This window comes from Notothenia rossii, assembly GCF_949606895.1.
Source record: "Notothenia rossii genome assembly, chromosome: 9".
Lineage (NCBI taxonomy): Eukaryota > Metazoa > Chordata > Actinopteri > Perciformes > Nototheniidae > Notothenia > Notothenia rossii.
This window is the reverse complement of record NC_136907.1, coordinates 11,832,020-11,856,609: the sequence shown is the minus strand read 5'-3', so window position 1 is coordinate 11,856,609 and position 24,590 is coordinate 11,832,020. Positions and strand designations below refer to the sequence as shown.

At 43.0% G+C, this 24,590-nt stretch overlaps 1 protein-coding gene across 6 annotated transcripts in view; it reads left to right on the top strand.

The window, feature by feature from the left end:
* The window catches only part of stard13a (StAR related lipid transfer domain containing 13a), a 50,508-nt gene extending 26,465 nt beyond the window's left edge, over positions 1-24,043 (top strand). For 3 of the 6 annotated variants that reach the window (XM_079649069.1, XM_079649070.1, XM_079649073.1), the window contains 13 exons: positions 12,615-12,686; positions 14,248-14,329; positions 15,437-15,500; positions 15,999-17,317; positions 17,485-17,655; positions 18,237-18,396; positions 18,779-18,977; positions 19,327-19,540; positions 19,672-19,786; positions 20,414-20,665; positions 21,044-21,261; positions 21,746-21,922; positions 22,019-24,043. In XM_079649069.1, coding sequence (XP_079505195.1) covers positions 12,615-12,686; positions 14,248-14,329; positions 15,437-15,500; positions 15,999-17,317; positions 17,485-17,655; positions 18,237-18,396; positions 18,779-18,977; positions 19,327-19,540; positions 19,672-19,786; positions 20,414-20,665; positions 21,044-21,261; positions 21,746-21,922; positions 22,019-22,136 — 3,161 coding nt within the window. In that variant the 3' untranslated portion in view covers positions 22,137-24,043. Of the gene's footprint in view, positions 1-179; positions 688-4,871; positions 5,380-10,435; positions 11,223-12,614; positions 12,687-14,247; positions 14,330-15,436; positions 15,501-15,998; positions 17,318-17,484; positions 17,656-18,236; positions 18,397-18,778; positions 18,978-19,326; positions 19,541-19,671; positions 19,787-20,413; positions 20,666-21,043; positions 21,262-21,745; positions 21,923-22,018 lie in introns of those variants that run through there. The other 3 variants (XM_079649072.1, XM_079649071.1, XM_079649074.1) reach the window with 3 other exon arrangements.
* Positions 24,044-24,590: the final 547 nt, after the last annotated feature.

Genomic DNA, 24,590 nt, shown 5'->3' with positions numbered 1-24,590 from the left:
TGTGTGTTATTAGTGTGTATCAGGGGGATTCAAAGAGATCCTTGTTTGGGTGAGTGGGTGGGTTTGGGTCGTGGAGAACATGTAGGTTTGGTGTGTGTGAAGGAAAGAGAGAGAGAGACAGAGAGAGGGAGAGGGAGTCTTACACACGGAGAGGGGAGGGGGGAAACCGCCTCTCACATCTGGCTCGCCATGTCAGAGTTCCAGACTCACATGCAGAAGTTACGTTGAAACATTGCTGCACTTTCGCCCTTCTTAGATGAGACGGGAAAAGGTTTGAGGAGGGCTGAAATACTGGAAATAAATCAGTCTGTCTTCAGTGGGTTTAAATCCCGGGAATAGCACTTCATCCGCCCTCGCTGGTGCAGGAAGGTGACGCAGCGCGAGGGGAGCTTCTTACCAGGTGAACTGACGACCATTGCGGCAGCCAGACGCAGCAGCCGGTGCGCGTGCTGTCCCAGCCTGCCAGGGCTGTTCTCAGTGGGAATAAAGGAACGATTGAGGAATAACGGTTGTTGAAGGAGCGCTGGGTTTAAGTCAGGGAATATGTGTCCGGCTGCACCGAAATGACAAGCCAGCGAAGGTCTGCCAAGCTGCAGCTGCGGCGGTCGATCAGCGAGCAGCTGCGGGACTCTACGTCCAAAGCCTGGGATCTGCTGTGGAGGAATGTCCGGGAGAGGCGGCTGGCAGGTCAGACAGCCAAATAAATACAAGTGTGTTTTTATATGAGGAAAATGCTACTCTTTATTTGAATGTTGACTGACTCAAGTCTGTCAAATAGATAGGCAGCATGAGTTGTGAACCTTAAACCACCCCATAGTGTTTAAACATTAAATATGATATGGTCTCATGGATCTGTTTTTTGCTTGTCAATGGAGGTGATAATTTCCCCGCATTTATATATGTTTCTACAGTCAAACAACTTCACAGAATAACATTAGATAGTTAATCTCAGTGTGTTGAACATAAACTGTGTGTTATGCTCGTAGCGTCACGCGCAGCACGCTCCCCGATATTTTGGGAAGGTCATTGTCAAATTTAGTGCTGAAAACAGCGCAGGCATGTGCTGTCGAAAGGAGTCAAGCCGGGGCTTTGGATGCCAATCGCTCAGCATTTGTTGTTATCATCTGCAGTTAAAGCTCTGTTTTTCTTATAGCATTTTCCAAAGAGCGAGGGTGCATTTCATATCTTTGATTTCGGATTTCATACAAATATGCATGGAGTCAAATATTCTACCCTACGCGCCAATGCAGCAAGTTTGGGGGGGTCAATCGGTTGCTCTATATTTACAGTGGCCTGGATGCGCAATCAGACCTCTCTCTCTCTCTCTCTCTCTCTCTCTCTCTCTCTCTCTCTCTCTCTCTCTCTCTCTCTCTCTCTCTCTCTCTCTCTCTCTCTCTCTCTCTCTGCATCTGTCTCCTGGGTTTAATGTAATTACCGAGATGTCTGGCTCTTAAGCAAATTACAAGATGAACATTCCCAGATTCAAACCCTCACAAACCACCACAGGGCACAATGTCGGTCAAAGTCACTAACCTGTCAGAAGTCTGCAAGTGCAGAGCAGTGATAAATCATGTGTGACCAGCAATAGGCTTCTCAGGCATTATTAAAGACCCTTTTAATTATTGCATGATGGATGATGAAAATGGCTTTGCCTTCGTACTCAATTAATAAGAGAGGAATATCAGTCAAATGGAGCATCAGAGAACACCTGCTGCCCCAGTAATCCTCTTTCCCCTAATATCTATCATCCTCTCCTATAGCAAAAACCCCCCCAAACCCACAGGCCCTTCTCCACCTCCCCCTCCCTCACCCACTGCTTAACCCATCAGCTTTCAAGGCACACAGTTCACATCTGTCTGGATCATATTTTAAAATGGGGGATCCTTAAAATGTGCACATCTGGCCTCAGCATTATGCTGGTATTCAGACATGCATTTTCCACTCTATGAATTTGTCAGAGGAATGGCATATTCCATAAGGTAGTCCATGTTGGGAGCTGGTCAGATGTTTTATATTTTAAACTGTATTTGTCTTGGAACAATGAGTTCGGGCAATAAATAGAAGGACAAATGCATATAAAGCAGAGGGATTAGGTTCAAATAACATAAATCGCAACATAAGTCAAGTTTTGCAATAAACTGTAATTGTGTGTGTGTGTGTGTGTGTGTGTGTGTGTGTGTGTGTGTGTGTGTGTGTGTGTGTGTGTGTGTGTGTGTGTGTGTGTGTGTGTGTGTGTGTGTGTGTGTGTGTGTGTGTGTGTGTGTGTGTGTGTGTGTGTGTGTGTGTGTGTGTGTGTGTGTGTGTGTGTGTGTGTGTGTGTGTGTGTGTGTGTGTGTGTGTGTGCCCGCAGAGAGTACATAATAGCACCTGGATTTAGATGTAATCCCAAAGGTTTTTAGGTTAGCAGTGGGGGTCGTTTGGGTCTCCCATTGCGTGCGGGATTTGTGTCTTAGTTGCTTTGGTGTGTGTGTGTGTGTGTGTGTGTGTGTGTGTATGTGTAGGGGGGTTGTTATTAAACATGGTTGCAGATAAATTAGTTAGCCTAAATCTAAATCAATACCTTGAATCTTCTCTTTAAAACTAGTCATTCATATAGTCATCACTTTTGGTCAAATATTGTGTAGTTGAATTATGTTCTGTCAGTTCTTCCTGCTGGTTGATGTTCTTATCAGCCCTGAATGCTTTTGCAATGTATGTACTTCAGCAGCCCTTTATATACTTTCATAGATTATTTATCTATTCAGACTGCATCAACAAACTGAAATCTCATCTTTGGTTCAAGCCTTAAGCAACATTCCAAAGTGTTGTCATGTCTCCCCTGGTTTAACAAGCAATTATATATACAGTTTCAGAATTTGCAATATACTGCTGCATTTATTTTTAATAAGATAAGAAGTCGTAGTAGTACACCCATTTGTTTACTCTGTGCATAGACACATTTTAGTTATTTTTATCTCTAGCCTTAGATGCTAAGGAATGGGCACTATGGGCTGCCTATCTAAGTCTATAGGTTAAAGAGTAAAGGTGACCTGCCTTTAACAGACAGATCCCTTGGAAATACCCTGCCTGGAGCTCAAACTGTTCTCCTTTAGATACCTTCCTGAAAACATCCTAAAGGTTGGTTTTTAATGTGACCAGCAGCATATTTCTAATTTAAACTCAGAATCAGTTCCTGACCAGTTCCTCGCTTACCAAAACCCTGCACCTCTGCTTATTTCTTTGTGATTGGTTAACACTTTATTGCATTGCATTGCATTGCAGAGATTGTTGGTGCTATAATTCACAAGCAATTCACATAAGTATACAATTACAATAAGAGTTCCTTCTTTTAATTTAAAACTAATCAGACCTCAACACACTCTAAGGCAGCTATGCAAGTTTTATTGTGAACGGGATGATGACAGCGAGGACTTGCAATTTGTATTCAGTGCTCTGATTTATATTTTATACACTTTACCAGATAGCAAGGCATTCGTCTTGATATTAAAGGTCCACTTTGTCAGGTCTTAACAATATTGTATGGGGAAAAAAGTAAAGTCAGAAGTAGCACAATTTGTGAACAGAAAAGCTATATATAATTTGTATTTGTATTTGTATATATTGTCCAGCTTTCTGTTCTCTGTCCCCAACATATTTGATTAATCTTTACTATTTCATAATTTGTTTTAACTGTTTAGCTTCTCTCGTCCTATCTTGGTCGGCTGTAACTGACACAGAGAGATGGATATTATATTACTGTCCGCTTACTACAGCCCTGCCCTGTGCCAATCCATTTACACACATCTATTTAGCTCGCTATCACGTCACCATGTCAGTGCTCTGCATCCATCAGTGTATGTAGACTTACTGTACATGAAGAAGTCATTAGAGAAAATTAAGTTTATCTGTCCTAGATTTCCTCAAGAGGGCAGTCTAATCAATTGAATCACATATTTTATATTTCAAAGCTTCAAATGATTCACTCCTGCAATCTAAAAATGCTGTAATACCCCTCTGCTGTTAGATCAGGTGCGTGTGTGTTTAACTGCTGACCTGAAGTTGACTTTGATGTGACCTACTTTTCACGTGCACCCCCCACCCCACTCTCACCCCCTGCTTATTACCTCCCTAAAATGAATTAAAATGACCCGAGCTAATCTGCAAAACTAGGTTAAAGTATGAGCTTCCCTCCTTCAATGCATTCCATACATTTAGCCTCCAACATGGTCGCTGTGTGGCAGCATTCAGTCACACATTTCAGACATTAGCATTGCTTACGTCAACGATATGTGTTGCTATCAAGAAGCCCAAGCAGGGAATGTGAGTAGATCGGTTATGTTAAATGTCATGCGGTATGAACTTGGTTGATGTGGATTGAGAGAACTTTTCTCAATGGCATTACAACCCCACTCAACTTTGCTAACAATAGGTTTGCTTCTACATACATTCCTCAGCGCAGTCTCACACACCCACATGTTCCCCATTGTTCTGCCCTTTCCTATGTCACATCAGCATAAGACTTTGATTCTATGATTTTTTTCCAGGCCTATCCCAATCTCATCAGATCTCTCATCTTAGATACACCCTTTTCTCTAACAAACACATTTTCCCAGAGGCATGTACCAAATTGTGTGTTTGGCACAACATCAGGAAGCAGGGCAGTGTTTTCCGAGCTCTCTTGTCATTGGCTGGTGCTCATGTGGCCGAAATAAAAGACCCTGTGGAAGCAAGACTTTGTGAGTCTTCTTTCCATCTCAGCCTCAAAGCCAGCAAGACAAATATCTGTCACCCGAGTCAGGTGGTGTGATGATGTTTGTGTGTGTTTGTTTGGCCGTGGTGAGTTGGAGGGAGGTGGCTGGTGGGCGGGGAGCTGATTTGACTTCCAGTGAGGGCTTGTTCGATGCAGGAATTCAGAAGGAGTGCTCACACAACAACTCATCAGTGTGAGAGAGAAGAGGAGTTGTTATGTTATGGAGGCTGTGGACAGCAGTGTGGATGTATTAGCAGTGAACAGTGTGGTAGACGCCACAGGGAATGAAGAGACGGCAAACGACACTTTGGACTGTGCGGATAATGAAAACGGAATAGAAACTGCCAAAGATGAGGATGTGAGGCCCAATGCAGAGAGCGCTGACAGTGCTGAGGACAGTGCTGATGCTACAGACGGCAGGACTATAGAAATCAATGACATTATAGACAGCATGGATCAAAGTGTCAAGGGCGAGAGTACTGACTGCGAGGGTGACGTCGACAGCTCCAATGAGGATACGTATCTGGAGGCCATGACACCTGACGGGCATGACTACTACCTGAGGCTTGGAAAAACCCCCCGGCGGCGCTCTGCCCTGCGCCTCTCACGCATCTTAGCCCGCCAGCAGCTGTTACGGAGGCTGGCACAAGGTAGAAGTAGAGAGAGTTCTAGAGAAGTGATAATGCGTTGGTTAGGGATATTATAGTGTCTGTTTCCCTTATCGGTTGGGTGTTCTCATGGAAAAAAACACAATCAATTATACAGATTTAATCAACTGATGTCATTTGATAGTGTTAAAAACATATCATTTTATTTAGGTTTACCAATTGTGAATTTCCCTTGAGTTGTTTCTGCTTCTGTGGACAAGCTGAATGGTGTGCAGATTCAAACAATTAAAGCTTTAACAAGAGAAGCGTGTTAGTTATGACAAACCTAAATAGAGCCTCTATACTGTACGTGAGATTCAGTTTTATATTGAGGTATTTTACAACATTTGACCAATTCTTGAGAGGTTTACACAGAACCAAAATGAATGCACCCGGCTTTCGGAGGCAGCCCATCTATCATCTGTTTCATCACACGTTTTTATTGGCAGGAGAAACACTCCAAAGTTTTGCAACACTCCCACGTCGTTCTGGTTTTCATCAGTTGGACATACATATGGAGCCACCTCTTCTCCAAATATGTCTTTCATAAATCTGAAAGAAGTCATAACAAACCCTAAAGGGCTATAGTGTTATTGTTTTTGTCTATGTCCTCCCTACCCAACTTGTATTCCATCGCTATTTCCTCGACTTCCTGTCACATGACTCATGTTTCCCTGGGAGGGAAGAGAACATACCGGTGTTCACAAGGAGGCTTTTGGCTATTCTTATGCGTGTTTAGTTGATCGTATATGAAGTCATTCTCCCCTGTATTTTGAGTTTTTACCAGGTGCAATGTTGGTGCTCGTAAAGAGATTAGCTAATGTGTTTGTTCTTGTTCTGATTTAACGTGGCACACTACTCTGTTGTTGTACGAAGGAGCAGGAACATGTCACGTCTTGTGTTAAGTTTTTATTTTTTATCCCCAACTGATCATTTGCGAATAATTTGGCGAGCCAAATCTTGTACGAAGCACTGATATGTGTGAAGATGAGACATGTCAGCTGTGGCAGATGAAGAATGTAGAATAGATGGAGAAGCAAGTTTATGCCTGTGCTTGTTTTGGATGATGTTATCATTCATCTAACTTTCACTCCTTGCCTCTTGCACTTATACTTTTCTTCTATGTATTTCAATCACAGTCCCTCTCTCTGTCTGTCTGTCTGTCTCTCTCTCTCTCTCTGTCTCTCGCTCTTACACATACTCTCCCGATTGCATTCCACTTCTCAGCAGCTGGTAGAGTCTCAGTCAGACTTAAATGAAAAAGAACTCAGTGACCTTAACAAATCTGCAAATGAAAGCTCCAAAAAGAAAATGATTATTATTATTTTCCTTATGGATTCATGTGCAGATAATTTTCTCGGTTAATCTTCTGGTCTATAAAATATCGGAAAAAAATTAAATCCCACTTTAAAAGTCAGAGGTGAAGTTATAATCCGCATAAATTAAATCTAATGTGATTTGAAAAAAACTCAAAGAAATCTCAAAATTTGAGATAATGAAAACTAACGGAAATATTTGTTATTTTTGCATGAACGATTACTTAAGGACTTAATTTCTTGTTTAAAATGTGCAATTTAAAATGGTTGGTCATTTATTTTCTGTCAATCAACAACAAATTAGTCAGTCAATCTTTGCAGCTACCACAAGAACCACAAGGCTTTACTGACCAATCCAAGCTGAGGTCTAAAATGTTTCAATGCTGTCAATAACTGCTCAATCAATGAATGTCAAAATGGATAAGATGAAACACATACATACATCATGTACCCATAGCCCGAAGCCATTTTTCCCCAGCTGACCCAGAAATCAGCTTCTGGTCCAGGCTCTCGTCATCTCACGCCTAGATTACTGCAACTCCCTCCTGGCTGGTCTACCTGCATGTGCCATCCGACCTCTGCAGCTCACCCAGAATGCAGCGGCTCGTCTGGTCTTCAACCTTCCAAAATTCTCCCACACCACGCCGCTCCTCCGCTCCCTTCACTGGCTTCCAGTAACTGCTAGAATCCACTTCAAGACACTGGTACTTGCGTACCATGCTGTGAATGGATCTGGCCCTTCCTAAATCCAGGACATGGTTAAACCGTACACCCCAGCACGTGCACTCCGCTCTGCATCAGCCAAACAGCTCGCTGCACCCGCACTGCGAGGGGGACCCAAGTTCCCATCAGCAAAAACATGTGGGTTTGCTATCCTGGCTCCAAAATGGTGGAATGAGCTCCCCATTGAAATCAGGACAGCAGATAGCTTACACATCTTCCGGCGCAGACTGAAAACTCATCTCTTTAGACTCCACTTCGAGCGATAGAATTACTAACAAAGCACTTATATACTAATAAAGGACTGGCTTATCTAAAGCCAGTTGAGTAGCACTTGAAATGTTTGGCTCTATGAAACCTGATGTACTTATATGATTCTGTTTTCTTCAAGGTTGTATCTTCCTGGTCGAATGCACTTATTGTAAGTCGCTTTGGATAAAAGCGTCAGCTAAATGCAATGTAATGTAATTTAAAAAACGCCTGAAAGAAATGTAAAGGCATCGCTTTGACTCATTGCTTTAACACCCTCTGCTGGAAGAAAACTGGCATAACCAAATACTTTATCACCACCTTTCTCATCCTATTAATCCACACAATTCACGCTCACTTTGACTTTGGCCTGTCTTACCTAACAGTCCTCAGTGAGTGCTGCACAGTAAACTCTGCGCCTCAACAGTTTCATGCTCGTGTTGATGCTGTTTTACACTACATTCCTGAGGGCTCGGTATCATCGCAGATGAGCCATACGGGACAGACGTATTCCTCTTTTACGTCCCTCCCTCCCTCCTTCCCTCCCTCACTTCCTCCCTCCCTCCCTCCCTGTCTCCCATCACTACTCCTCCGCCTCCTTCAATACTTTTTTCCCTTTGTGACCCTTAAACATGATGGACTAAGTGGTTTAGCTTATGTGGGAATATGGCTGCTTTCCAGGCACCCTGTGTGTGTGTGTGTGTGTGTGTGTGTGTGTGTGTGTGTGTGTGTGTGTGTGTGTGTGTGTGTGTGTGTGTGTGTGTGTGTGTGTGTGTGTGTGTGTGTGTGTGTGTGTGTGTGTGTGTGTGTGTGTGTGTGTGTGTGTGTGTGTGTGTGTGTGTGTGTGTGTGTGTGTGTGTGTGTGTGTGTGTGTGTGTGTGTGTGTGTGTGTGTGTTGTACAGTATAGTCTTTTAGAAAGACTATGACTGCTCAGCATGCCTTTATAGCTTCTACAAAGTATTAGTTACAGTATCACGTATGTGTCCCTTATCAGTGCTTTTATCTCACTTTCAAAATGATTTGGAATATTTAATAAACATGCATTTTAATAAACATAATTACAATTTTGAAAATGATCCAAACATTTTGTTTTGCGCTTCTGTGTAACAATTATCCCAGTCTCTCTGACATGTTCAGTGCAGGAACTTCCTGTTGCTGTTCTTAGCTCACATGCCGGTCTAGTCGCCTGGGAAATTCAGAGCAGGAAATGATGTCATGCAAGGCACTTCAGGGTCCTTGAGATCCCGCACAAGGCAGACATAACACTGAGAAAAGGCTGTCACAAAGTCAAGGTTACTGGCTTCAGATGAAAGAGAGGAAAGAAAGGCAGAGGCACACTTTCAGAGAAAAGGCTGTGAGGACATTGGGGTGCTTGTGTTATGTTTATTACGTAATATAGCTAGCATCCTTGTTATGTAAGGAACTACCTTGCAGTCCCTTTGTCCAACTCATGGATGCACACACACACACACACACACACACACACACACACACACACACACACACACACACACACACACACACACACACACACACACACACACACACACACACACACACACACACACACACACACACACACACACACACACACACACACACACACACACACACACACACCATCTGTCTACCTTCCCTGCTGTGTGCTGCTGCCTGTTGTCATATATTCTCCACAGCAGGAATGCAATGACATGAGTGAAGGAAAAGCACAGTAGGCAGCCTGGATTAGCTCCGTCCCACCATGTGTATTTGTGTGTGAGTGTGTGTGTTGTGGCCCGTTAATAACATGTTTGTGTACTAATTAATCTCTTGATTAAATTCTGCACAGATGAATAGGGGTGCTTTGTCCGCATGCTGACAAGAGCTTTGCCACTTGGCACCTCTGTGCATAAACACACAAGAGGCATTGCAAATTACTCACGCACAAACACTCTGCTGAAGCACGCTGTTTAAGTATATAAAACAGGGCATCCAATGTCTTCATATCTATGGGTTTCTTTTGAATGCATCACTAAAACAGGCTGTGTTATGTAGGTCAATAATTAGTAACGTGATATGCCATTATCCCTCTTTTGTTCATCAATAGGAAGTAGAGTATTTTCATTGTATAGGCCGGATGCTGCAGCACAGTACGAAGCAAACAGCCAGAGCTAACACGTGTGCTGCTTTACAGAATGTCTGTTCTTAAAGAAGAACTTTAGCTCTAAGATCATTAAAAGATGAAATGTGTTTGTCTAAATGATTCTGCAAACACACTTATAAGAAATTCTCGAAAACATTTACATATGAAAAGAATGTGTCACAAATGCTTTTTTAAAAGGAATCGGTTATTTCATAAAACAGCTGGGCAGTATTTTCAAGAGTTAGTGCACTAGCGAGCATTTATGAGACCACAGTGTATGTGGGTTTGACTCAAAATAAACTGCAGCGCAAATGTTCATATACACATGTCAACTTGTGCAACACTGTGGCTCATTGATGTGTTTTTAATGGACAACAATAGAGGTCTGAGGCACAGAGGAATACCCAGGAATGATCAGGCTTTGACGATCCCGTGTGATGTTTCAGGCTTTGTGGTTTCTCTAAAAAAAAGTTGATCAACTTCAGAATCTCATATACAGTCAATAAGCGGCTGCTGTGGTATGTCTTCCTCCCTGTGGTTTTCCCACAGGGTCTGTCCATCTCAAGCCCCGCCCCCCCCCCCAGCTGTCTGCCTGTCTCATCCTTTTTGCATTCTATGACTCACTGGGGGCAACATCTGGACTGTGCTCAGTGTCTGCGGTGGTGTGTGTGCGTACAGGCGGCGTTCTCCCACACATTGCTCTTCTCTGCAGTTGTGTACAGTGAAACTAGAGAAAGAGGCTGAGGTCAGAGTCTCCTTCCAGGCCTGCCCGCAGGTTTCAGCTGCCATGTGAAGTTAGCGTCCACTAGTCGTCAGTCTGGGAGCTCAGGGGGCTGGCTGATGCAAATGCCAGATACATTAGCCAGTTCCTCCATGGACGTGAAGGGGCAACGCTGCTGACGACAAAGACCATGTGGAGTGGGTTGGAGAAGAAAGGATGAGCGGGTTTCAGTGAAAGAAGCAGACAGATGGATGAGGAAAGTGTTTTTGTTTAGAAAGAGATCCTGACAGGATGGGACGAGGTTAAGGGCAGGAAAGAGTACTGAGAGAAAAGTAATTTAAACATAAGAAGAAAGGAACATGAGTGAACTTTAGAAAGGAATATATAAAAGATTAAACAAGAGGGAAAAGGCAAGTAACTAAAACAGAAGTGATTGGAAAGAAAGGAGTTGAACGGGAAGAGAGAGTTGTAAAAATAGAGAAATATTGTGTGTGGATCCTAGCAAAGCAGAAAGTGCGAGAGGAGGTTCAGGAGAAAATTAGAGGGAAGAGAAAGCTTGCATGGGGCAGGCTGGAAGAAAGAGGCAGAGTTGTGAACACAAGGGTTGGGGAGGCAGCGAGTCATTGCCTCTTGATGGAAAGCTGGATAGCAGCGAGTGGATGCGCCATGGGATGGAGAAATAGAAGCATGTCAACACCCGCACCATGAGGGCTTCAAGTAAGTTTTCAGTTCTCTCTCTCTCTCCTCTGTAGTCTCTCTCCGGTCTATTTTCAGAGTGTTGCAAGAACAATTGTTCAGGATCTGCCCTGGTGTTGCTTCACATGTGATTTAGAGAGAGGAGTTATGCTGAGAATGCTGGAGAGGGATGTAATTGCTGGATTGCGGTGAAAGGATCATTTCCTCTGACCGTTCTCATCTCTGATGGTGGAGACGGAGGCTTTTTATTGCCCTGCTGAACTTTGTCCCCTGTGTTTCTGCGGTGCCTATCCCGTTTACTGCCAGCTCCTCTAAAGGAGTCAAGTGAGAGGGAAAGAGTGGGTTTTGAGAATAGATATATAAATAAGAGCAGCGACTGCAAAATAATGTTTTTGCTCAATTGGAGGGCCATTTTAAAATCATTTTCTATAAATGTATGCAGGCGTTTTCATATTTTTTTATAATTTGGTTATTGTTCTTGCAGTCTTGTAGTCCATCATGTTTACACTTCCTCTTTAGTACAGTTTTGTGCGTGTGTGTACGTATGTAGCATCCTGTTGCTGTTGTATGTATGTAATTGTAACATTTAAATATGTTTACACTGCTTTACTTTTAAATACACATAGTTTCACTGGCACCAAGATCATTCAAATGTCTCTGTCAGCACAAAGTTCTGCAGCGCGGTTTAATCAGTGTCTGCTCATAAAGCAACCTATGCACACATGCCCACGCACACACACACACACACACACACATGCCCACGCACACATGCACAAATAGCACAGTGCTGCAAGTTTAGCAGTGTTTGAACGCTACATATACTGGCGGAAAAAAGTAGTAAAAAGAGTAAATGCCTGTAAAACGTCTCGTGGAGCTGGCAGCAGCACCGGGTGTGGTGCCATGTGTAAGCCTGTTAAATGAAAGCATAAACGGCTGACATCTTACTACTGGTTTATCTGGGTGAATATCATTTGAAAGTACGGGATGGTTAACGTTAAACTGTGTTTCCTTTGTGGCTCACTTCCAGCCTGCCCAGTATCATCATTCCAGTGAATTCCCTGAGGAAAATGTAAATCTGGATGTTCCTCCAATGTATGTTAAAAATGCTGAAATAGGGATACCAGATGATTACATTGTGATGCTTTTCGTTCCTTTCTTTGCCTCTGGATTTATCTGTGCTTATGTTTGGATAGCAGATAATTAACAGCACATAAAGTTGTGCGTATAAAACACATCAGTCCACTGGAATTTAGAGGGAAATTCAATAACGTTTGGCCTTTCCGTTACAGAGATGTTGTGATAATGTGTGTTTTCAGTTGTTGTATAACAGGGTTGAACCATATATGCTACACAATCAATAAAATGAATATTTTTACGTGTGCACTCAAAATGCCTCTTCTGTTTGTTTTACAGAGATTGAAGCTAAGGAGGCTTGTGATTGGTTAAGAGCAGCAGGGTTTCCACAGTATGCCCAGCTCTATGAAGGTAACACACACACACACACACACACACACACACACACACACACACACACACACACACACACACACACACACACACACACACACACACACACACACACACACACACACACACACACACACACACACACACACACACACACACACACACACACACACACACACACACACACACACACACTAGCCACACACCAGCATTTACCAAGCTTTCTTGTTTCACTCAATTATTTCCTCTACAAATCTCGCTTTTTCTTCAACCCTGCTTCTAGTTTTCTCTCCGTCTCTTATTTTTACTACCACCTATTGGGGAAATATTTTCCATAACTTTGACCCAGTTTATCAGTTCATACTGTCCTGACTGAGCACACGCACCTGTAACCTTGGCTGCTGTTTTCTCAGTGTTTTGTGTCCCTGTTCCTGCCTGTTAGCGTCAGCTGATATAGGTGTTATCATTCTATCTTGTTATGCAGCATTTTGATTATTCTCTCTGATCTAGCTAAATCCATGGGTCTGGGGTAGAGTTCTTCAGAGTTGACTTGGCAACCCTACCGTGAAATCAGAACCTCTGGCTCTTGGACTTGTTTTGTGAATCCTCCGGCCGAAGCTCCTAAATAAACCATCATGTTGTGTTTGACATCAAAGCTCCAGCTCTCCCCGTGTCTCCTTCCTGAGTCGGTGACTCCTCCTGCATTGCTACACAGAAGTTTCCCCCACACCTATATTTCTCTTTCTCTTTCTGCCATCCCTCCATCCTCATATGCTCGTCTTCTGGGCCGCTGCATTCTATTTCCAGGCTTCAGTTCCTGTCCAGAGGGAGGGGTCATGGGAAAGGCCTTGTTATCACTACTGGGACTCTCACAGCTTCTCTTCTTTCTTCCACCTTTCTCCAGCCAGCAATTTCTTACTATCTCCTTCTTCCTTTCTTTCTGTCTTTTTCATCTTCTCGTTCAGTTTTTCTTTCTCCTTCCTTCCTTCCTTCCATGTTGCCCCCTCTTCAACTCTCTGGAAAGCCTACAGTCGTTCATGTGATGTCTCATACATTTTTGAGGAGGCACACACAAACAGGGAGTGGTCCCAGTAATCTAACAAGAAGCTCTTAAAAATCCAGCACACACACACACACACACACACACACACACACACACACACACACACACACACACACACACACACACACACACAAACACACACACACACACACACACACACACACACACACACACACACACACACACACACTCATGCTTTGCTTCCCTGAGAACGGCTGTGAGTACCAGTAATATGGGGTTATGGATGCCGGCCTCTGGGACTCTATGGCTCCCGGTCGCACATGATGCCTGCAATCTGCCACCACACACAGGGATTCACCAAAATAGTCATTTTGTCATTGGCATTGTGTGGAATTCAAGTTATTTTGGTGTTTAAAAATGTGTTTGCATGTCCTCTAAACTTCCTATGCAGATTACAGATGTTAAAAGTGGCAGCAGCGGTTGTGCCATTGTTCTGCCTCCTATCAATCATCAAATGACAACTCAACGTCTTGTTTTTTTCTGCTTTTCTCACAGACTCCCAGTTTCCAATTGACATTTCCTCTGTGAAAAGGGACCATGACTTCTTGGACCGTGACCTGGTGGAGCCACTCTGTCGGTAAGCACAAACACACGCGCTCAAACTGTATTTAACCCCCCAATGCGCATGCAACCCACCCTCAAAATCACAGATTCCTTCTGTCTCGTCCCCGTGGTTCTGCACTTGTCCCTGCGGCCTGGTGCTTCCCGCCGATCATTAGACGTCTGACCCCGACCCGTAATGAACCCCTCATCCCTGTCTCGTGCTCAGACACCTTCGGCTTTGATCTGGTCACCTCCCCTCCCCTCTGCCACGCTCTGATCTCCCATTCAAAGAGCAGAGACCCTCAGGGGGCCAAAGGGGATGAGGGTAATATAGAAGGAGTGAGGGGATGCCAGTATATTCTACCAGATGGCTTTGAGTGTGTTTTTAAGTCCATTTACGCACCTATGATCTTTTTGTTTTACATCTCCCATTCCCCCTCCACATCGAGTGTTCCCTGCTCGTAGCAGCATACCCCTTATCTTTCTCCCTCTTCCCCATTCCCCCCGCCTCTCTAATGTTCTATGGTAGAAGAGGGTGTGGTAATTATAGTGTAAGTGATTCCTTAACACTATACTGTGAGACAATATGCAGCAAAGCCCATGAGAACTGCCTCAGAAGCTGTTAAACACACTCTCTCTTGATCGTGCATGACTCTTAAACACATTAAGGATTACATGCTGCTATATGCTTACAAGATGATGATGTGTACTGAGCATATCGTTCTAAAGTCTGTCTGGATATATTCAACAAGAAACAGTTGTTTGTACCATCATGCAGCAGAACTCCAGAGCAGGGATTGGAAGTGAGTGGTGATGGGTGACAGGTGAAGGGAGGTATGAGGGAAGTGGAGGGGGAGGAGCCAGCGGTGTTTCACGGGAGATACGCTTGTTGAGGGTGAGGATCAGTCCCAGCGGAGTGATCCTAGAGAAGGAAAGGAAGGAGAAAAGGCAGTGTGGGAGAAGTGGATAGAGACAGCGTAATGAAAAGGACAGAAGTTAAAAGATTTAAAAGGAGACAGTGGTAATGATATGTGAGCGATAAGAGAGGGAAAATAGAAGACAGCTCATAAAGAAACAAAAACACAGCATCAGACCAAAAATATACATATTTAAAAGCTCTGACTGTTTGTTTATCTTGCAGACGGCTCAACACTCTGAACAAGTGTGCCTCCATGAAACTGGATGTCAGCCACCCCAAGAAGAAAGTAAGACATTTTATTTCAACTGTGAGCCTTAATCTTCTTAAAAACTTGTTTAACCGTAGTTTATCAGCAACCATAAATAGGAATATGTTTCTAGAATATCAATATGGAACTAACTAGCGTGTTTACATTTGGTTCAGTTGGTTAGCGAGACTTCTGTCAATCAAACTGGATCACTGAAAAGTGTAAGTTAGTCCAAGGTTTTCCAAACAATGGACATATATGTATGGGATACTTTGTGACGGATGAAATCCAGTGTCGAATAATGCTCTTCTCTAGATATTTCTATAAGTAGTGCTGATGACAAAAGATATTTAGATCTCCAAATGTTCTCTACATATGACACGTTTGATTTATTTGTAGTTATTCCTAAATGGTCAAACAGGATTTCTTTAATTGTCAAGACAAAGAGAACAACAGTGAATTGTAAACCCATAGTTTCTCTTATTTGGTGCTTTATGTTGCAATTTCTTGACCCTTTATACCTTTATCGTTCCATAGGGTGATGACTCTGATGAAGATGACCCATTGGCTATCAGTAAAAGGTGGACGTTTGAGTGGAGCAGCCGACGTTGGTCTCGCCTGCATGACTTCCTGTTGGACAGCACTGATGAGACCAGCCCGACAGGACAGGGGGAGGGTCTGCTGCACAGCACAGTGAGTAGTGAGAGTCTGCTGACAGACCTCAGCGAGCAAGAGATCGCAGAGATCTCCTCCCTGCACAGCGAGGACTCCGCCTCCGCCTTGCCTGACTCTTTATCTATGGCATCTCTCTCCGCTTCCTACCAACCACCAAGGGATCTTTCACACTACAACTCCCTGCCACTGAAGAGCAGCCGGCATGGGCAAGGAGGGCGGAGCAAAGCCAAGGAGTTTTTGCGTCGAATGGAATTAATGCGCACTTGGGGGCCGTCGACGAAGCGGAAAAGCTCAAATCGCAGGCCACCACTGGTGATCAGTGGGCCGGTGTTACATGGCGAGGAGCCTCACGCTCTGCAGATGCTCCAGTGTACTCCCATCAGCCAACTGGAACACAGCCTTCAACAAATTGATGGTGAAACTTCCCCTGTCTCTCCTACCAGTGATTGTAAAGACCAATCCACAGTGAGTGTGAGCCCCAGCACTGAGGCAATGGCGCCTGTTGGAAAGGAGTCTGTGTGTAGAAAACACCTCACTGGGAGCAAGAGAAGCAGCATATATCTGGAGGATATGGAGCTGCCTTCTCAAGGTAAGAGGACTGAAGGGCAGAGCCAGTTTGGCAGAAACCAGTTCCGCTCTTATGAAAACCTCCTCGTTCACATCCCCAAAGACCACAAACCAGGCACCTTTCCAAAAGCTCTATCCATAGAGAGCCTGGTGCCTTCGCCCGATGATGGGAAGAATGGCTCCCAGAGACATGCCCAAACGTCTCCATCCAGCAATGGCCTGGGGGGGCCCTGGTCCGGTAAACCCCTGTCCAAGCCCCCCTGCCCTGGAGCTCCACGGGGCAGCAGGGTGAGTGTTTATGACAACGTCCCGGGATCACACCTTTACGCCAGCACAGGAGATCTGCTGGACTTTGAGAAAGAGGACAATCTGTTCCCTCACCTCGATGACATCATCCAGCATGTCAGCGGTTTGCAGCAAATAGTGGACCACTGGAGCCGCAGTGTGCTGCCTGAAGATGAGACAGGGGAGGGGGAGGAGGAAGGGGAAGGGGAAGGCAGGACCACACCAAGTGAGGGAGAGAGAGATGGCGTGTCCTTGAACGACACTGATTCAACAGGAACCAGCCGCGAGAGGCGGGACTCTGGAGTCGGGGCCTCCCTGACAAGACCACGGTTAGTAGCTATTCAGGAATAAGGACAACTTATACAAAAATGGCCAAAACAATTATAATACGAACCAAGTTATGTATATCCCATGAATTAACATTATAAGGCCTTTACATTGACTGAATCATTCTGTGTCTCTAATTCTTTACTTACATTTTTTCTCCCCATCCCAGGTTACGGTGGCCGAGTTTCAGAACCTCTGATCATCTCAACCAGCCAGCGTCTTCTCTGCAGATCAGCAGCCAATCAGCAGGCCAGCTCAGCCTGCTGCAGAAGTTCTCTTTGCTCCGCCTCACCGCCATCATGGAGAAATACTCAATGTCAAATAAACATGGCTGGACATGGTGGGCACACACTCTACCACACTCATCATCCATATGTTTCTCCACAATGTGGCTACTATGTCAGCTCATAGTTTGTGCATTCATTCAACATTCAGAACATTTAAAATACATTTAGACATGACGAAGCTGCTGAAACATTTGTGCACACTTCTGGGCAGACCGTTTGTTCCATTCCAACTAAGGAAGATATTTCCTGTATTTTGCAATGGCCTCTGTTATTTTAACTGCTACTATTTATTAGCTGAAAAAGCACACTTTGCACCAACACCTCCACAAAAGCCAAAACACTTACTCAATCCACTGATTCTGGCTGTTACAATGGGTTCCTACTTGATTAAAGGTGCCACTGTTGCTCAAAAGCTGCCTTTAGTTTCTCAGCCACACACTTAAAGCCAAAAGTGGCAATGACCTACAAACACAGGCACATCCTTGTGTTGTTAACGAACACTCCGGTTTGTTTTTATTATCCCCGAGAGGGAAATTCTGTTGACAAGCGTATACATGACGAGAAAGATAATGAAAGCATAGGCTGCTCTTTCTCTCTCACACTTCAATAATTGTTTTCTGTCTATCGCTCCCAGGTCTGTACCCAAGTTTATGAAGCGCATGAAGGTGCCAGACTACAAAGAGAAGAGTGTGTTTGGCGTTCCCCTCATCATCCATGTCCAGCGCTGTGGGTTTCCGCTCCCTCTGTGTTTACAGCAGGCCCTCTGCCACCTCCGAACACACTGTCTGGACCAGGTTAGAGAGAAAAACAGCATTTACAAGAGTCTGTGCACTTCCTCTCAGCATAGTGCTCATCAGTGGTGGAACTAACTAAGTACACACTAAAGTACTATACTTACATGTTATCCTACCATACAATGTTCTGCTTAACTACATTTCTTAGGGAAATAAACATGTGTAAACATTTGTCTTCACATTAATTAAAACATTAAATGAGCTTATACAATAAAATGCACTAAACTAGTAGTTTCAAATATCTTCAGCTTGTTACCCATCAAAAAAGTAGTACCTGGTTGGCGGTAATTTACATTTCAAATATGATATTATGCAAAGAATTGTCTTTTGTATTTTCCATCTTCCTTGTTGGCTCTGAATAATTACTTTCTTTCCGTCTCAGGTGGGATTGTTCCGTAAATCTGGAGTGAAGTCTCGTATTCAGGCTCTGAGGCAGCAGTGCGAGCTGTCCCCCGACTCTGTGAACTACGAGGACCAGTCAGCTTACGACGTGGCCGACATGGTCAAACAGTTCTTCAGAGACTTGCCAGAGCCTCTGCTAACCAGCAAGCTGGGGGAAACCTTCCTGCATATTTACCAGTGTAAGTGGACTGTTCTGAGCTTTGAGAAGAGTAACGGGTTAACCCGTTAAACGGGAGTAACTGGGAAAGGTTGTTTTTATTCATCTTGCCTTTGTGAAAATATTTTTAGCAAACTTTATGTTTTCTGTTTGAAATTATCCAAAATGTGATTTAATTTTTATTAGAGTGAAATATATAAAATTCTGTACAACATTAGGCAAATCCGAAAGCACTACTAATTGTTTTCAGATGTATTGTTAGGACATGTGCCTACAGTATGAGCACAGTACAGTACATCAAAGATTAGAAGTTTGTGACTTATTCTTCTCTCCGTAATTCCTCCTCACTTCCTATTTTGTTTTTTCTTTAGATGTCCCAAAGGAGCAGAGGTTACAGGCGGTCAGGGCGGCCATTTTGCTAATGCCGGATGAAAGCAGAGAGGTTCTGCAGACGTTGCTCTACTTCCTGCGTGATGTCACTTCCTTGGTGGAGGAGAACCAGATGACGCCGATGAACTTGGCTGTTTGTCTGGGACCTTCGCTCTTCCACCTGAGCATATTGAAGAACGAGATGCTGTCACCAAGGTGCGTTCACCAAGAAGACACCGAAGAACTTCCACTGTGTTATTATTTTTGAGAAACTTGGCTGACAACCTTCAAGAACTGGAGTAATGAAGCATGATGATTTACATTCTGTGTTATTTCTACACCTTAAGGTCAATCCAGAGGAAGTACACCACGGGCCGCCCCGATCAGAAAGACCTGAATGAGAATCTGGCAGCCACCCAGGGCCTGTCACACATGATCAATGAGTGCCATCGTCTCTTTGAGGTCAGGATTTATGATTTACAGCAGGGTTTGATAGCTAATATATAATCCAAATATGGCAGATGAATTGCTACATTTACGATTGTTTTTATAAGAGCGAAAAAATGATAAGTGACTGACAGAAGTTGAGCAATTCAGTGTGTTGAATACGATATACAGTAATGCATGGCGGCGTCTTAATATGTGACACATAAATATGTAAAGAAGAGTGATATTACCACTGCCTAGTATAGGCCCTCAGTATAATTGGGTTTAATGATATTATTTCTGAAACTGTATGCCATACTGCTCCGTGAGAGAAAACCTTTTCAAGGGCTGAGAAAAATACACTTGATAACAATTGAGTCTTGAGTTTAATGTGATTTTAGTGGAGTTGTTATAAGAGCAAGAATGTTTGAACTACATACAGTGTGTCATTCTTTCAAAACATACAATTGAACAGTGTTGGAGTTTCTGGTAGGAAAAGGATATTGTAAAGGAAAATAACAAGTGACGTTAAATTGTTCCACTACTGTAGAAAATCTGTAAATCTTTGTCGTCTCAGCACATATTGTTCCAATGGAGGGTCTAAATCTGTTTAGAGTGCTTAGTGCTTGAGCCTGAGCTGCTGTTGTGCCGCCTTTTCCCCAGATCCCAGAGGAGATGGTGACCCAGTCTCGCAACTCCTACATGGAGGCTGAGCTGATGGTGCCCCCGCTGGAGGAACTGTGCAAGGCTCACATGGAGGAAGTGGATGAGGACGAGGAAGAGGAGGAAGAGGAGGGATCCTATCATGCACATATAGAAAAGCTGGTCCAGAACCTGCTGGAAGAGGCCAAAGATAAGAGCAAAGGCTGGGTGTCTCGCTCCACTAGCGACAATACAGAACTGGCAGTTAAAAAGGTATGTGATCATTGCATTTTCAAAATAGAATGGGATTTTGGAAGGGAAGGAGAGAAAGAAGGGAGAAAAATAAATATACAAAGAAAAAGTAATATTTTAGTCGATTTTTCTATTATTATATTTTCACTTGCGAATACCTTGTGTAACACGGTCATTCAGTTCAGAAAGTTTTCCACTTCAAGCATAACTTAAGTGGAAGCCTGTTGTTTACTCAAGAGGTTTATTGAGCCAAATTTATAGGGAAATTCCACTTTTTTAAAACACAGCTCTGTGCCTACTTACTCTACATGTTAAAAGATATATACGATCAATTACATTTGAGCTCTTTTTGTACTCTGTCACATTAAATGTAACGTTCATATTGTGTTTGTGTGTAAGGTGGGAGATGGTAATCCTCTGAGGCGGTGGCGAGTGTGTGTTGAGGTGTCTGCAGCTCCCACTGAGGTGCTGCAGCGGCTGCTGAGAGAGCGCCCCCTGTGGCAGGCTGAGCTGCAGCAGGAGAAGGTTCTGGAGACGCTGGATAAACAGACAGACGTGTACCAGTACTCCTGCCACAACATGGCCCCTGTACCCAGCTGTGACTATGTGGTACTAAGGTGAGAATGACTGAATTTAAAATGTGCATGCTTTTTGTGATTTGGAATTATAGACCAACAAAATTGTTTTATTGTTCAAAACTACCTGCTCAAAAATGCCCTTAAATACATAAATCCTTACATGTATCATACCATACCGTGTAAAAAAGCTTGTACCATTGGTTGATTTGATCATCGAAAGTAAATAAATTACTTATAAAGTGTTGTTTAAACACCAGAAATGAATAGTCCAGTTTTAAAAATTTGGAAATGTTGTAAGTTCAGTATTTTGGTTTTGATCAGACAAAATTATGAAAATTCTTCTGTTTCTCATGTTTTATAGACCAACAATTTATTGATAAAGCAAGAAAAATCATCTACAGATTAGATAACAATGAACATGATGTTAAGCTGCTTCCTGATAAGAATACATTACTCAACATGTCTCACAATCCCACATGAAATGTGTGTCTGCAATCACTTTTCTGTCTCTCCGCCCCCTCAGATCATGGCGTACAGACCTGTGTAAAGGCTCCTGTGCGCTGGTGTGTGTGTCTGTCGAACATGATGACAGCCCACGCATGGGAGCAGTGAGGGGGGTGGTGCTGGAGTCACAATACCTCCTTGAGCCATGTGGGACTGGGAGGACCAGGCTCACACATATCTCCAGAGTGGATCTCAGGTGTGGGCAGACTTCAAGTGCCTTCAAGTGCTCATAGTCAGGCTTTTAACAAACATTGCATTGATTAACATGATTTATTTTCTATTCTTGTCACAGGGGAAGATCTCCAGAATGGTACAACAAAGCATTTGGTGACATGTGTGTAAATGAGGCCCAGAGGATCCGCTCCTCTTTTCACCCGCCTGACCCGATGAGCCCAGAACTGAAGAATTGAACCCCAGAAATCAAGCTCTATCTTGGGTCACACTGCCAGAGCAGCTGGGCCTGAGGACCAGTGAGGATGGGAATCATCACGGCAGAGGACTGGAGTGTCTTTTCACGCCACTGAGCCACACTGAACTAAACTGTACCATAATGTATTTAGATACAGTCATTCTCACACAGAAAAGGGAGTATTTCTGTCATGTATTCCAGTAATTATACAGAACAACATATCACTACTTATTTATATAATAAATAATGACTTTTGGTGCAATTTTTTTTGCCCAAAGAAGAAAACTCTGGTGTCTAATTCAAGATATGAAACAGCTCATTCGATTCTCTTTGAATAGCCATTGAAGTTTCATATAATTGAATCATAAACATTTGCATTATCAGGGAAATGAGAATGTGCACATAGTTAGTATTTCTTATATTTATTGCTCTGGGTTGTTCTTCCAAATCCTCATTTACTTATCCAATGTCTTGCCAAAAAAGATGGCCTAGAACACATTAATTTCATACCACAATAACAGATCTTATTGTGCATAACCTTTAATCCTACTTGAAGTAGAATACCTATATTTGTATTGATTTATTTGAGAACTCCATCTCTTTAAAATGCAACATTACATGTTAGACACTTTTATCCAAAGCGACTTACATACTCAATACTGTGGACAATCCCCACAGGAGTAATTTGGGGTGAAGTGTCTCAGGGACACAACGACATGCTGACTGTAGTGGGGTTTGAACATGTGCTCCCTTGATCCGAATACCAACGCACTAATCCACTGCGCCACCCCCCCCAACATAGCCTGCCAGTGGAATATACAGTGCATTACTAATTAGGAATTTGATTGTTTTTAATTCTCGTGTTTTATTGAATAGACAAAAAAAAGGAAATCCCCATTCACCCCGTATCTGCTTTTATCCTAAATTACATTTAACAAAAACTGTATGACTTACAAATGCACATTTGAGACTTGCGCTTGATTATGATCAAGCCTTAAACAGATGAATCCTAGTGCTCTGAAGAAAATCCCTGTCTCTAGGAATGACCAGGACTAGTACAGTATGGTTGCATGTCAGCATTTTATTGTGAAAAGTGCAGTTGTTCAGGAAACACAGACACATGTGGGATCTGGATCACAGAAAGCGCAAACATCCATCAGGTCCATCATTGTGCAGTTATGGATACATTGTGTAAGACATCACTGTTATTTTAGTCCTGTCACTATTTTCAGTGTTAATATTATCTACATGTTATTTTAAATTTAAATATTGACATTATATCAATGTATATTGTATTACTTTTTATTTGCTGTCATGTTATACAATGTCTAAGACATTTGACCATTTCACTGCTTCTGGGAAGCATGTTTGAAATTGTGTGTGTGAGTGTGCGTTTGCATAGATGTGCCCATGTATTTGCATTTTAGATATATATACGATACAGCCTGTATTGTAAATACATTTGACGCTTTCTGTGCCAGCAGATAAAACACCATAGCTTTTCAGGGTCTTCCTATCATATTGATATGCTGAAATGTGAATTTTCCATACACCATCCTACTAAGCAATATCAGACTGAAGCTTGCTTCTTTGTTTTTAGCTGTAGGCATTGCTATGGTGTTGCTATGATACAATATCTCTACAGTGCCACCAAAATCCTGCGTGGATGCTGTTTGCTGGGAAACAGTTTGGCATGTGTGGGTGTTTGTAAATATGTGTGTATGAGAGAGACTAAATGAGTGATTGACTTTGACGTGAGCCCTCGGCTGTGTGGAAGAGGCTCCAATCTTAGCTGAGTAGCTGAGACCAGGGTGATTTATGCTTGGTTATTTGTGACAAAGTGACAGAAAACACAAAAATTATTTTCTGAACAAAGAGAATAAAAAAAATCTAAGAATTAAACAGAAACATTGTCTTCTGTGTAAATGTTCTGCAGTCTATGATTTTAACAGCAAATATATGTACATCGCACAAAATATGTTCCTTGTTATGTGCTCTTTAGTCCATTGAGTGGTGCTGTTGCCCCACTGGAGTCTGAAGGTCATGAAACACTGGTAAATGTTTTTTTTAAAGATAACTAGAGTGTATGAAGATCATCAGGGGGTTCTCTCTGTTGAGATGTTCCCCTTTCTCCCTCTGCGTCCTTCCAATGGATGGATGTTAGAAACTACCAGCTCGGAATCAATACTCAATCCCATTTGCCTAATTAGCTGTGTTAAATGGGAACAGAGGACAGTGAAGGTGTTTTAACACACACTATGCTCACCTAAAGATAGGTGTCTGCTGTTTTTAAACAACACTGAAATGAGTGAAATATTGCTTTAACTTCCACCTCATTAAACATGTCAGTGATTTTATCTAGAAAGTGGGGCACACTGTTACAGCTCCTGAATATCAATGATTGTCTGCACTGTGGGTGTACTCTAGTTCCAATACTCCATGGAGTCTGACAAAT